General features: G+C 57.2%; 2 protein-coding genes across 7 annotated transcripts in view; one reads left to right on the top strand and one right to left on the bottom strand.

Moving 5' to 3' along the window:
• The first annotated feature begins 234 nt into the window (after positions 1-234).
• On the top strand, positions 235-10,260 carry DBNDD1 (dysbindin domain containing 1). 6 transcript variants are annotated; one of them, XM_042967983.1, is made up of 5 exons: positions 235-365; positions 1,282-1,476; positions 7,358-7,525; positions 7,885-8,025; positions 8,958-10,123. In XM_042967983.1, the coding sequence occupies exons 1-5, from the start codon at positions 335-337 to the stop codon at positions 9,113-9,115; spliced, it is 693 nt and encodes a 230-aa protein (XP_042823917.1). In that variant the 5' UTR covers positions 235-334; the 3' UTR covers positions 9,116-10,123. The 6 variants fall into 6 exon arrangements, with proteins under 6 accessions (XP_042823917.1, XP_042823920.1, XP_042823919.1 ...); XM_042967982.1 differs by having other exon boundaries at positions 334-365; positions 1,164-1,476; positions 8,958-10,260; XM_042967986.1 differs by lacking the exon at positions 1,282-1,476 and having other exon boundaries at positions 7,379-7,525; positions 8,958-10,260.
• The window catches only part of LOC107180469 (AFG3-like protein 1), a 28,369-nt gene continuing 25,993 nt past the window's right edge, over positions 10,249-12,624 (bottom strand). Inside the window, 1 exon segment of the mRNA XM_042968097.1 lies at positions 10,249-12,558. Within this exon segment, the coding sequence (XP_042824031.1) occupies positions 12,307-12,558 (252 nt within the window). The 3' untranslated portion in view covers positions 10,249-12,306.

Below are 12,624 nucleotides of genomic sequence, written 5' to 3'. Positions count from 1 at the left end.
GCCGCACCCGCGATGGGACGCCGCCGCCGGATGCGCAAGGGTCCGCAGCGGGAGACACGGTCCGCAGGGCCCGGGACCGGCAGGGGGCGCGCGCGGGGCCGGGCGGGGCCGCACCTGTGCTGCGGGGCTCGGGGGGAGGATGCTAGGGGGAACCCGGGCCCCGGAGCAGCTGCGCGCCCCGCCCCGCGGGCTCCTCCCCGCCGCCGCGGCCCCCCGGCTGCTGCCCCGATGCGCTGCGCCGGGAGCTGGGGCCGCGTCGCCGCCGCAGCTGCAGGGGCGCCCGGGCCGGGTGACGCCGACGCCGCCCGCGCCCCTCCCAGACCCCGCCGGCCGCATGGAGCCCCCGGAGGGCGCCGGCCCCGGAGGTGAGTGTGGCCCCAGTCCCTGGAAGTCCCCGAGCTTCTCCTTCCCCGCAGCCAGCATAGCCCCTTCCCCGCCCCCCCCCCTCCCCCGGCCCAGGGCCCACTCATCGGCCGCTCCCGGGGGCCGCAAACCCCCACCGGTAGCTCCGAGTGAGCCTGGCCTGCCGCCGGGGAAGCCACGCCGGGGGCATCTCCCGGGAACGGCCCCCGCGCTAGGCGAGGGGCGCACACACCGCGTCCCCGCCCCCTTGTCTTCTGAGCTTCAGGCCCCGGCAGCCGCCAGGCGCGCTCCTGGGTGGTTGGCCCAGAGTTTCGTGCCGAACCCCATCCCAGCAGAGCCGGGGTTCTGGGGGGTCAGGGCATGGGGCGTGTCTGGGCCGTGGTTTGGGGTCCGGGTCGGCGAGGCGTGGGGTCGACGCTGCCCTCCTGGGCCGCGCATCTGCTTTGTTCGCCCAAGTCGCTATTCACCGGGGGCTCGGGCAGGGAGGCCGCCTCTGGGATCCTGCAGGGCACCGCGCTTGGACAGGCCCTGGGTGAATGGGGGGAGGAGGGGTGGGGAGCAGCGCACCCGGCAGGGCCTTCGGGGCGCCTGCCTCCACGCTAGCCGGGGCTGCCGGCCTGGGTGAGGCACAGGGCGCTCACATCTGGGAGGGCAGATGTGCACCGAGACCTCCTGGAAGCCTCTGTCAGCTCCCGGTGACTCTGGCGTTTGAGATTCTACCAAGGTCTCCCCTCTTGGAGTGTGGCCCAGGCAGGGTGGCAGCTGGTGATGAGAGGAAAAGTCTAGGAACCCCATTTCAGAGTCCTTTCAGGAAGAGTGTTTGGGCGCCATCAGCGCCTCCACCGGCCTGGCCAGGCCCCAGATGCATCATGGGTTTCCTGGAGGTCCCATCCCAGGGAGCCACTCTTGACCGCACAGGGACCTGTGGAGGGACACCAGCCACATCAGCGACCTCATCTGGAGCCCAAAGGGATGGCCCCGAGGGGTGTCCTGAAGCAACGGGGCCCACCCACTGCTGTGTCTGCAGTCTGAGTTGGGCAGGTGCGTCCCAGACAACTGTCTGGAGGACCTTGTCACCCTCCCTGCAAGCGGCACCAGACACACCCAGAGCCGGTGCGTGTGGGTTTTCTTTGTCTTGTCATTTGTGGAAGGGATCCACCTTTTTCTTGCTATCGACAGTCCCAGGACCCCAGGACTTCCCCGTGGCAGCTTTGAGGGGACGTGAAGGGGAAGGTGAGGGCTGGGGAGCACAGAACTGGGAGATGGGAGGAAAGCAGCCTGGCCTTCAGTTTTCATGCCCACTTCTGTCGGTGGGGACAGATTCACTTCCCTGCAGGGCTGCGGGAGCCCTGAGTGAGGTAAGGAGCGAAGGTGTTTGGTCGGGAGAGGGGCTTTATGATTTCAGTTTCCGACTCTCACTTACTGAGTGCACAAACATGTATTTATCAGGTGCCCACCCTGTGCAGGAGCAGCGGTGGGAACACAGCAGGGGCAGATGGGGCCACACTGCCGGGGCTCATAACTCTTGTTACCTGGCGGCCATTTCCTGCCTACACAGTGGCCTGGTGATCTCCATTCTGTGGGATCTCATGAGGTCACACATGGGTGGCTCTGTCATTCTCTCAGCTCACTGACTTTTGAAAACTTTATTTTGGAGCATGTGGGACACACAAATAAGTAGAACAGTGCGGTAGAGCTCTGCGTGCCACTTCCCAGCCCGCTCTACCAGACCACCAGCATCCTCCCTTCAGGAGTAATTCGTAGCCAGTCTAGACACACTGTTTCATCTGAAAGTATCTCTGAAAGATCAGGTCTTCACAGAGCATAAGGAAAAGCCCACTTTTGCATCTAAACAAATTAACACTGATTTCTTTTTTTAATGTTTGAGAGAGAGCGTGAGTGGGGGAGAAGCAGAGAGAGAGAGGGAGAAGCAGCGGGGATGGGGGCGGGGGGGGGGAATCCCAAGCAGGCTCCACGCTGTCAGCACAGAGCCCGACGTGGGGCTCAAACTCACAAACCGTGAGATCACGACCTGAGCAGAAACCAGCTCAGACGCTTAACCGACTAAACCTCCCAGGCACCCCAACAATGTCTTCATACCCAAGTGCGCAGACATGGAAATGAGAAGGGAGGCGGTGCACTTCTTGAAGGGCCCCAGCTGGGGAAAACCAAGGTTGCGGCCCACCGGACTCCAAGTCTGTCTGAACAGCCACAGGGAGAGGCCGTGGCCCTGCACCGAAGAGGTTGAGCCTTGGCAAGGCCCACCCAGCATCCTCCAAGTCCAAGGACAAGGGGCCGGGGAAATGGGGTGTGAGTGCCCCCCACCTCTGTGACCATCTCTCCCTCCCCACTGCAATTGTGTCATATATATTCATTCATTCACTTCATTGATTTGTTCAACTGTTCGTGCGGTGCACCTCCTCAGTGCTCAGGGCAAGGCCCAGGGCACGCAGCAGGGAACTTGAAATTTGGGCCAAGCGCTCGCACAAATGTGCCGGAAAATAGGTCAGCCACGTGGCACAAGGTAACCCTATCATATCCATCCACTCACATCAGCCACCAGTGCTGGGGGGCAGGACTGTGGTAACCCAACTGCGGTCCCCATGGGGCACTGGTTCGCTGTCTGCACAGGGCAGGGCAGCGCAGCAGTGGCCCTGCAGGGGCTTAATGGGGGCTGTGCTGAGCTGAGAATCACAGTGTTGCTACCCCACCCCCTGGCCCCAGGTGACCCAGGGGCTGCTGAGCCTGGCCGTCAAGCACACTTGCCCCGTGCCTGCTTTTCACTCCGGTCTCATACCCTAGAAGAGCTGTGGGTCTCATCCATGGAGAGGTGATTCCTAGCACGGCCGCCTAGTTACTATGCGGTTGGGTGTTGGGCTGGCTCGTGCATTCAACAAACATTTATGGTGGACCTACTGTGTGCCGGGACCAAACCTAGGTGCTAGAGGTCACACTTCTCTTACCCACTCCCAGGCTCTGAGCCTGATGCCTGGTGCATAGTAGGTGCACAGCAATTGTTAGTGGATGTCTTGAGTCCTCCTGGATTTGCCCTTCAATTCCAGCCAAAATCAAGCTGTTTCCACTGAGGATTTTCTTTCTTTTTTTTTTTTTTTTAAAGATTTTAAGTAATCTCTACACCCAAAGTGGGGCTCGAACTCACAACCCCGAGACCAAGAGTCCTATGCTCTACTTACTGAGCCAGCCAGACACCCCTGAGGATTTCTTTTGAGGTATAATTCACATATCATAAAATTCATGCTTTTAAAGCATACAGTTCTGTGCTTTTAGCGTATTCACAACATTGTGCAACCACCACCAGCATCTAATTTTAGAATATTTTCATCAACTCGGTGGGGTGGGGGTGGGGCCTAGGTGGCTCAGTTGCTTAAGTGTCCAACTTCAGCTTCAGTCATGATCGTGTCCTGATATCACGGTTCATGAGTTTGAGCCCCGCATCAAACTCTGCCCTGGCAGTGCAGAGCCTGCTTAGGATTCTCGCTCTCTCCTCTCTCTCTGCCCCTCCCCTGCTTGTGTTTCTTCTCTCAAAATAAATAAGCTAAAATATACATACATACATGTGTGTGTGTGTGTGTGTCTGTGTGTGTGTGTCTGTGTGTGTAAATTTTTTCATCAATTTGAAAAGCAACCCCATACCCATTAGTTCTTTCCCCATTCCACACACATCCCAGCTCCTGGAAATCACCACCTACTTTCTATGTCTTTTCTAATCTACTCTTTTTATTTTTAAAACTTTTTGGGGGCGCCTGGGTGGCGCAGTCAGTTAAGCGTCCAACTTCAGCCAGGTCACGATCCCGCGGTCCGTGAGTTCGAGCCCCGCGTCAGGCTCTGGGCTGATGGCTCGGAGCCTGGAGCCTGTTTCCGATTCTGTGTCTCCCTCTCTCTCTGCCCCTCCCCCGTTCATGCTCTATCTCTCTCTGTCCCAAAAATAAATTAAAAACGTTGAAAAAAAAAATTAAAAAAAAAAAAAAACTTTTTGTTTTGGGGGCGCCTGGGTGGCTCAGTCGGTTGAGCGGCTGACTTCGGCTCAGGTCATGATCTCGCGGTCCGTGAGTTCGAGCCCCGTGTCAGGCTCTGTGCTGACAGCTCAGAGCCTGGAGCCTGTTTCAGATTCTGTGTCTCCCTCTCTCTGACCCTCCCCGTTCATGCTCTGTCTCTCTCTGTCTCAAAAATAAATAAACGTTAAAAAAAAAAACACTTTTTGTTTTTAATGTTTATTTATTTTGAGAGGCAGAGAGAGAGGAGAAAGAGAATTCCAAGCAGGCTGCACACTCAGTGCAGAGCCCAGTCAGGAGCTCGAACTCAAGAACTGTGAGACCGTGACCAGTGCCAAAATCAAGAGTCAGACGCTATACCGACTGACTAATCCACTTTTCCACCCTTTATGGATTTGCCTGTTCTGGACATTTCATATAAACGTTACCACAGCGCATGGCCTTTTGTGACCGGCTTCTCGCACTTACCATGTTTCTGAGGTTCATGCATGTTGTAGCCTACATCGGTGCTTCCCTTCTTATGGCTTCTTATGGTTCTTATGGCTGAGTAACATCCCATGGTGTGGATGGACACACATCATCCGTTGATGGACATCTGGGCTTGACTCCACTTTTGACTACTGTTGTACTTCAGCAAACATTCATGTGCAGGTGTTTGTGTGGATGTGTGCTTTCAATGATCGTGGTTATAAGCATAGGAAGGGGACTTCCGGGTCATGTGGTGACTCCATATATAATCGTTTGAGGAACCACTAGATGGTTTTCCACAATGGCTATACCACTTTACATGCCAAGGTCAATCCTGCTCCTTCTGAGGGGCTCAGAACCTTCTCTGTCCCTGGCCTCTTCTGCCCTGGCATTTTGACTCTTAATCTCCATTACATTCTTCCTGACAAAAGATCAGTGAGTGTCCTTTATGGCAAAAGTTGCATCTTCTGCATTTTCATCCCCCCACAGCTTTGACACAGGCCAAGGACCAGGGCTTACAGAGTACAGATCACCCCAACTGCCAAGAGACATGGAAAGGAATAAAAAACTAGACACCTGATGACTTTGAAACATTCAGGGCTACCGTTTTCTGTTGGCTCCATGATACCATCGACCGCAAATGCTTTGTTATTTCAGAGATGTTGAAATTTGCCAAAATGTGCTTCTTACAGTCAGCACAACAGGCTAGGCTGTCCAAGACCCCTGGACCCCAGCATCTGTAATGATGCTCGTCCCCCACCTCATACTATCTCAGTACCTATGGACTTCATCCTTCCCACCTGGCCTGCATCTCACATAAATGGAGGTAGAGGTCATCCTACTCAGCTCAAAACCCTTCAGCGGCTTCTCCCAGCCCACTCAGAGTAGCAGCCAAGGTCCTGATGACATCTGTGTGATGTGCATCCCCTGCTGTGTCCCCCTGCCTCACCCGTCACCATGGGCCATGGGTATAGAAGTGTCTCAGAATCACGACAACACACACCAGCGTGATGTGAGCCCATGGATACTCACACCCTCACAGAGAGGGACTGGGGTTCTGTAGTCCCCACCTCAAGGAAACAAAGCAGTGTCCCATGGAGTAAAGGCTCCTTGAGGATTCTCGACAGGGACTCTCAGATGGCTGGTCGGAGGTTCAAGACAGGCGTCCCTGCTGACCCCAGCTCAGAGCAGCGTCTGAATCACATCTCTTGTGCCATCTTGCTGGGAAGGTGTCCTTGCTGGGCTGGGAGGGCCAGGACACTGGTGGATGTAACTGTATCCTCCAAGGATACTCCAAAGCCACAATCCAAATGTGTCAGAGAGCTGGAAGCCAGATCCCCTGAGCCCCTATCCGGCTCCCGGCCCCATGTGATGACACAGCATGGGCAGGGCCCGGTCCCATCTCCCCTCAGCTATACTTCCCAGGAACAGTGGTACCCTCCAAGAGGAGGCCAAGGTGTTACCCAGAGAGCCCTACAGCTGTGAATGGATGGCATTATCTTCCCACTCAGCTGGAAACCCTTTAGACCCACAGGACCTGCTGGGCGGCATCCAGGCTGCTGACCACCCTGTTGGGGGGGACAGGCCCACCCCTAACAGGCAGCTGTTGGCAGTGGGGGCCCGACTGGACCCTCCTAGATGCAACACTCAAGGCAGATGCTCCTGTAGCTTCGCACACCCCCAGCTCTCAATGTTGACCCCGTGGGACAGGCATGGATGCTGGGGCATTGCAGAGCACTGCTGAGGGGAGTCAGGAGGCATTTGTTCACTCTTTTGGGGGCCACGGTAGGGACACGGAGGAACCAAGGGGTCCAGCTGCCTCAAGGGACGTGCCTCACAGGTCCTCTGGCTGAGTTCAGGGAGTGACAAGGTCAGGCAGCAGGAGGGGGAGATGGGTGGGTTCTGGAACATTTTGGAGAGGCTGGTAGGAGGTACGGATGGAGGGACGTGAGCTGAGAAGACAAGGTGTTGGGCCGAGGAACGGAAGGGTGCAGTTGGTGCTTCCTTGGGGCAGGGACCCCATCTCTGAGCGGCTCAGCCTCTACCAAGCAGACTGCCCACCGGGCCTCCTGCTCTCATCTGAGAAAATCATCAAATGCAAAACACGAGGGATTACGTCTTCCAAAAAAAACAAAAAAACAAAAAAAACCCCTGCAAACCTGGAGAAACACTCCTCAGTATCTTACTATGAAAATGCGTTATTCAGCATTCAAACACAACAGCATAGGACTTTAAAAGTCAATCCACAGAGGGCAGGCAGGCCAGCAGGGGCCATTCTGGATCAAAGGGACCCAAAAGGCAAGGAAATGCTAGAGAGACCACTGCACCCTTGGTTGGACTTAAGAGTAGAGACAGAGGACGCTGTTGGACACCCCCTTCCCCATCCACAGGAGGCCACTGCCCAGTGTCTGGCATCCGGGCCCAAGGCTACCCTGCTCACTGCCCGGGGCCTCAAAGGGGGGGCTCAGTGAACCAAACACCCAGGTCTTCCCCGCCCCCATCTCTCCTCCCAGGTAACACCGTCTTTGTTGCAGAAATGGTTAAGGAGAATGAGGTGCCACAGGCAGCCCTGGGCACCCTGGCCCACGGGACAGGAGACAGCTGCCACTCGCCCACGGCAGAGGAGGAGGTGGGCATCCCGATACCAGCACCGGGGCTCCTGCAGGTCACAGAGAGGCGGCGTAAGTACAGCTGACCTGCCCAGCATGTGTCCCACGGGGACCACGATCCCCTGGGAAATGGAGGGCAGGGTCCCCATCCTGTCCAAACAGTACCCCAGGTGTATCCAGGGTGGCAGTGGTGGTGGTGCTGAGCTCTCACAGCTCTGGCTCTGTGGGCTTTGGCTGTACCATCTGCAAAGTGGGGGACCCCAGAAGGTGTTTAGGGTTGAGTGTGTGGAGTACGGGGGTGTCTGGGTCTGCCCCGTCTTATCCTGGCCACACAGGGCTTCACCCGGAGCTCTTCTTCCCTGGGGCTCATGGGGGGCCTTGGGTGGACGGACTGCGCCCATGACCAGCCATCCCCCTGCCCGGCCCCGCAGAGCCCCTGAGCAGCGTCTCCTCCCTGGAGGTGCACTTTGACCTCCTGGATCTCACTGAGCTGACAGACATGTCCGACCAGGAGCTGGCTGAGGTCTTTGCTGACTCGGACGACGAGAGCCTGGCCAGCGAGTCGCCAGCAGGTGGGCTGGCGTCGGGGCGCAGTGAGCAGCGTGGGGCGGTCCTGGGGCCCAAGCCGACCAAACACAGCTCTCCTCAAACCCCTATTTCGGAAAATAACTGTTGCTCACGTGTGTGTCAAAATCAGTGTTTGTCACTGTACCATTTCGTTCAATATTTTGGCATTTTATTCTTTCTAGTAATCTCTATCCCCAGCGTAGGGCTCGAACTCACGACCCCAAGGTCAAGAATCGCATGCTCCTCCAACTGAGCCAGCCAAGCATCCCAATATTTTTGCATTTTACATGTCTATTTGCCCAACTTTAAGGAATTTCCCTCCTGTTTTCCTCAATTCTCCTTTCCAAATGCCAACAAAAGGCCAAAGCCATAGTCCCACCAAAAAGTGAAATTTACTAAATGTGAATGTAATCATTCACAAGTTAGGCTAAGCCAAGCAGGGTGGCCTTCATCGACCCTGGCACCACAGTTCAGTCCTTTGTTTCCCCTTCGGTTGCTGGGGAAGTGTTGCCCTTGACCCAAGACCTATAGGTCTCCAGAAACAGCCACGCAGCCAGTGGGGGTATGGGGACCCAGGGACCGTTTTCTCTCCCTGATCGCACCTCGTGCAGGCAGGGGGTGGAATGGGGGGCTCAGGCTCCAGCTCTGTACTGTACAGCCTGCACCCTGGGAGGGTGACGGACTGCTCAGATGCTGTGGGCCAGGTTCACAGCCAGGGTGGGATCTCAGCTGCACAGAGACCCTCTTTTTTGTGGGCATCACAAACGTCCTTGCCCATGCCGCCTCCAGACCCCCATGTCCGCAATGCTGGTGGCCTGGCATCTGTGTTTTCTAAACACCCGGGGGACCCCAGTGTGCAGCCAGACCCCGTGTGAGAGGCACACGGGGGCCCAGCCCAGTAGCTGCAGGAATGACCTGACCCTTATGTTCCCATCAGGCCTGCACCCACTACCCCGGTCTGGCTGTCTGCGCTCCCCCTCCTGGACGCGAACCAGGGCCGAGCAGAACCGAGAAAAGCAGCCACTTGGTGACCAGGAGCGCCAACCAGCAATTGTGGACACATTTCTCACCGTGGAGAGGCCCAAGGAGGACTAGGCCAGCTGGCCCCGGGGCCGAGGCAGGACAAATCTGGACAATACTGACCCCATGGACACTGCCCACCCATGTGGCTCTGGGTCAGGTTCTCGGGGTGCCCCAGCACAAGCACAGCCCAATGGCCTTATGTCCCCCTCCGTCCCAGTCCCTGAGTCTCGGACAACAATGGCTGAGGACGAGGTGGGAGTGGCCTAGGCCTTTTGGAAACTTCTGTCTGCAGGAGGGGTGCTCTCATCTGCCACAAGAATCCCGAGGGGGTGTGGGGTGAGGGGGACCTAAGTCGGAGACAGCTTCTCTGCAAACCCCCTGAGGGCCTCAGGGTTCTGGTCTGGGAATGGCCACACTGTGCTCCAGCCCGCGGGATGCTCTGCTATCCAGCCAAGTGTGTGGGTAGGGGAGTCCGTCCTGAACAATGCCACCTTCATTTCAGTCCCATCCTCTTCTTGCCACCCAGGGAGCATTGCTGGCACCAGGGCCCCCTCCTCAGGCCCTAAGACCCTGCTTGTCTTGGTCCCCGTGTGACAGCCAAGCCCACCCTCCGTGGTTCGTAACACCAAATAAGGCACAACCGCCTCAGACTGTGTGGGTGGGCGGGGTCTGCCCTTGCCCGGGACACAGTCCAGCATCTGTGCCCCTGCTTGGCGTCCTGGCCTGGGGTAGAGATGCCCGAGGGGGACTGGGAATATGAGGGGCCCTTGCACAGCCCCCAGGCCCCAACTTAAGGGCATCAGGCTCAGCTGCTCCCAATGCTGCTTTTTATGAGCTAAGGGATAAAAGAGGCTTCTGGTCTGACAGCAAATCCAAGAACAGTTTAAAAATAAATACGTAAGTCTGCTTTCGGTCCCCAGGCCAACCCGCCCTGACCCGTTCCCCACCGAGACGTTTCTAAGGGAGGAGAACCTGCCCTCCTATGGAAGCCCCGGGGGTGCCCTGGGCCCGCTGTGCACAGCTAAAGGCAAGTCCCCCGCTGAGAACACAGGCCTGCTCCCTCCACTCGAGGAGGACCAACTCAAAGGATGTTTGCCAGGCACCATCCAGAAGTCCACTTAAACACAAACCCCGTCAGGGCAGCTGCATGGCCCCCCCCGCCCCCTGCGTCTTTTTCCTCCATCTCTAGCCTTCCTGCTATGGCTTCCGCAGAGTTTATTTACCAACATTGGGATTAAAATCTCACCTCTTCCTAAGGCCCAACCAGTGTCTCTTCCTTTCTAGGTGACACCAGAGCTCAGAAGAGCGTGTCGAGGATAGAGGAGCTGCCCTAGCAGCAAAACTGCGCTGGGCCTTCTCCAGCTGAAGCCACTGGGGGTTCCTCGGTGCTGTACTCTGGGCTGCTTATATGGGTCACGTGTCAGGGACAAGTGCCCTGGATTTCTAGTCCTTAGGAAGTGAAGATCCCCTCCTACGCATGCACACGCACACGCACACGCACACGCCCAGGCCAGAAGAGGCCCAAGGTAGCTCCCCGGCAAGTCTTCTGAGCCCAGGCAGATTCCCAGAGCAGCGACTGGTCACGAGGAGGCAGCCAGCAGGTTGGGACTGTGAGGAAAAGGCCAAGGGTGAGGCCCAAACCCCAATTCTTTTGATTACCCGTGTAACAAGGGGCCCAGAAAACAGGCCCAGGGCTCCTTGCCAGGCAGTTCCTCCTGCTGGCCTCTCTGGAGGGAAGCCCGAGCCTCCCTGATGGAAGGTTCTAGGCTAGGTCTCCCACATCCCTGGGCCCAGGAACTGACTCAAAGCCTGTGTAGTGTGTGGCCAGGTGGCCCAAACAGGGTGAAGGGGTGAAGGAAAGGGCTTAGGAGACTCCAGAGGGAGCGAGAGCAAGGGTATCCAAGACAAAAAAACAGCAGGGGTTGGGATTCACCTACGTGTGCTGGGGGTGTGAGCCTGAGGGAGGCTGCACCAAGCCCCAAAATGGACCAATGCCCAGGTCCTGGACATCATGGGGCTTTCACGGGGTTGAGGAGAGCACCTCCCACCTCTGTCAGAGGGTCCCATTAGCTCAGCTAATGAAGGTTGAGTTTAGTGGAGACTTCATGACACGGTGAGCTCTGGAGAAGTAAAAAAAATCCAACGATGGCATGTCTTACACACAACAAAAACGGAAAGTGCTTGTCCCAACTTGGAAATTCTATTTTTGAAGCAAACACAACAAATGATTCAGAAATTTTTAAACCAAATCCCAGCGTCTGGTCTTGACCAAGCAGAGAACAGAGGTCACGTGTGGCAAGTGGAGACGTCCCACCCCCACACCCAGGGTGCCGTGAGCAACAGCTGGGAGGCAAGCAGGTGTCACCGGGGTCCCAGACATCCACCCGCCCCCTGAGAGGCAGCGGCTGACACCCCTTTACTGTCGTGGTGCCGAGGACTCTGGGAGGCAAGCAGGGATGCTGCCACTGACCCCAGGCTTCCAGTCTTGACCCCAGCTCCCCGGGCTGGGCCCTTGCTGCGCTCTCAGACCAACCAGACAAAATAAGGCAACAGAGGCCTAGAGCTCACAAGCCAGAATTGGCCTTCCTCTCGTCTGGCAGCCGCCCAAACACCAGGAAGAGGGTTACCGGGGGGCAGCAACAGCAGGACCCTGCACAAAACCCACAGGTCCCCAGCTCGGTCCAGACCCTCCCTCTCTGTGATTCTAACAAAAGGGGGTCACAGGGAACACGGCCAGCTGGAGAAGGGACTTAAATCCAGACACACCCTGGTCAGTAAAGCTGTCTGCCCTGAGAACGGGTGCTGGCCTCAGTGGAGAGACTGCCTCCCGAGAGCTCAGAGCAGCACCCAGGTGCTGGGGGCGGGGTGGGCTTCAGGGCCCCCCATGTCTCCACGACCCTCCCCCCAACCACGCACTGACAGGCCTTCCACCAACCCAAACCCAACACTTTCCCTTGGTAACTGGCTGCTTTTTCCCTTAATTCTGCCACTTCACTAAACCGTGCAATTTCTGAACTGAGCCAAAAGCCTCTGCTCCTTGGGGTGATTAAGGACACCAGCGCTCACACCTGTCCCCACCAAATCCACCCATCACCCCCCTCCCCTCATGGGAGGCCCACGAAGGTCTAAACTCAAGGCTCCACCAGGAAGAGGCGTGCCTTCTGCTTCCTGTGGGGCAGGGGAGTTACGGCTCACGGCCCGCCCCTCTGACTCGGGACCCCATCCTCTAGGTATCCAAAATGCTCGTTTGCCCTCATCAGGTTTTAACGTGTTTCCCCGTGATTCTGGCAGCAGCTTTCAAAGCCAGGGTTGCTAAGCTGGGCTCTCTCGCACGCAGCGCTTTGCAGCCCCTCCTCCCGCCCCTGGTTCCAGGCCGTCAGCCCCTCAGGAAGGGAGGTGTCCTCCTCCAGGCTGCTGGTGCCTTTCACAAACTCCTTGTAGGCGGGCTTCTCCACAAAGGGCCGGCGCCCCAGCAACTCACCATGTCTGCCCTTCTCCAGCAGCCGCTTGCCCGCCTAGAAATCACAGCTGCCTATCACTCAGCCGCTCCCAGGACAGCAGGCGCTGCGAAGGCAAGCCCC

This window comes from Panthera tigris, chromosome E2 (assembly GCF_018350195.1).
Source record: "Panthera tigris isolate Pti1 chromosome E2, P.tigris_Pti1_mat1.1, whole genome shotgun sequence".
NCBI classification, from domain to species: Eukaryota; Metazoa; Chordata; class Mammalia; order Carnivora; family Felidae; genus Panthera; species Panthera tigris.
The sequence above is the reverse complement of the archived record's forward strand: the minus strand, read 5'-3'. Positions and strand labels throughout refer to the sequence as shown.

Bases quoted from the DNA above. Each gene is read 5' to 3' on its own strand.
- DBNDD1 (XM_042967982.1), top strand. From the start codon at position 1,233: ATGGGTTTCCTGGAGGTCCCATCCCAGGGAGCCACTCTTGACCGCACA. The intron at 7,526-7,884 runs GTAAGTACAGCT...CCGGCCCCGCAG, and splicing joins GCAGGTCACAGAGAGGCGGC to AGCCCCTGAGCAGCGTCTCC. The intron at 8,026-8,957 runs GTGGGCTGGCGT...TGTTCCCATCAG, and splicing joins GGCCAGCGAGTCGCCAGCAG to GCCTGCACCCACTACCCCGG.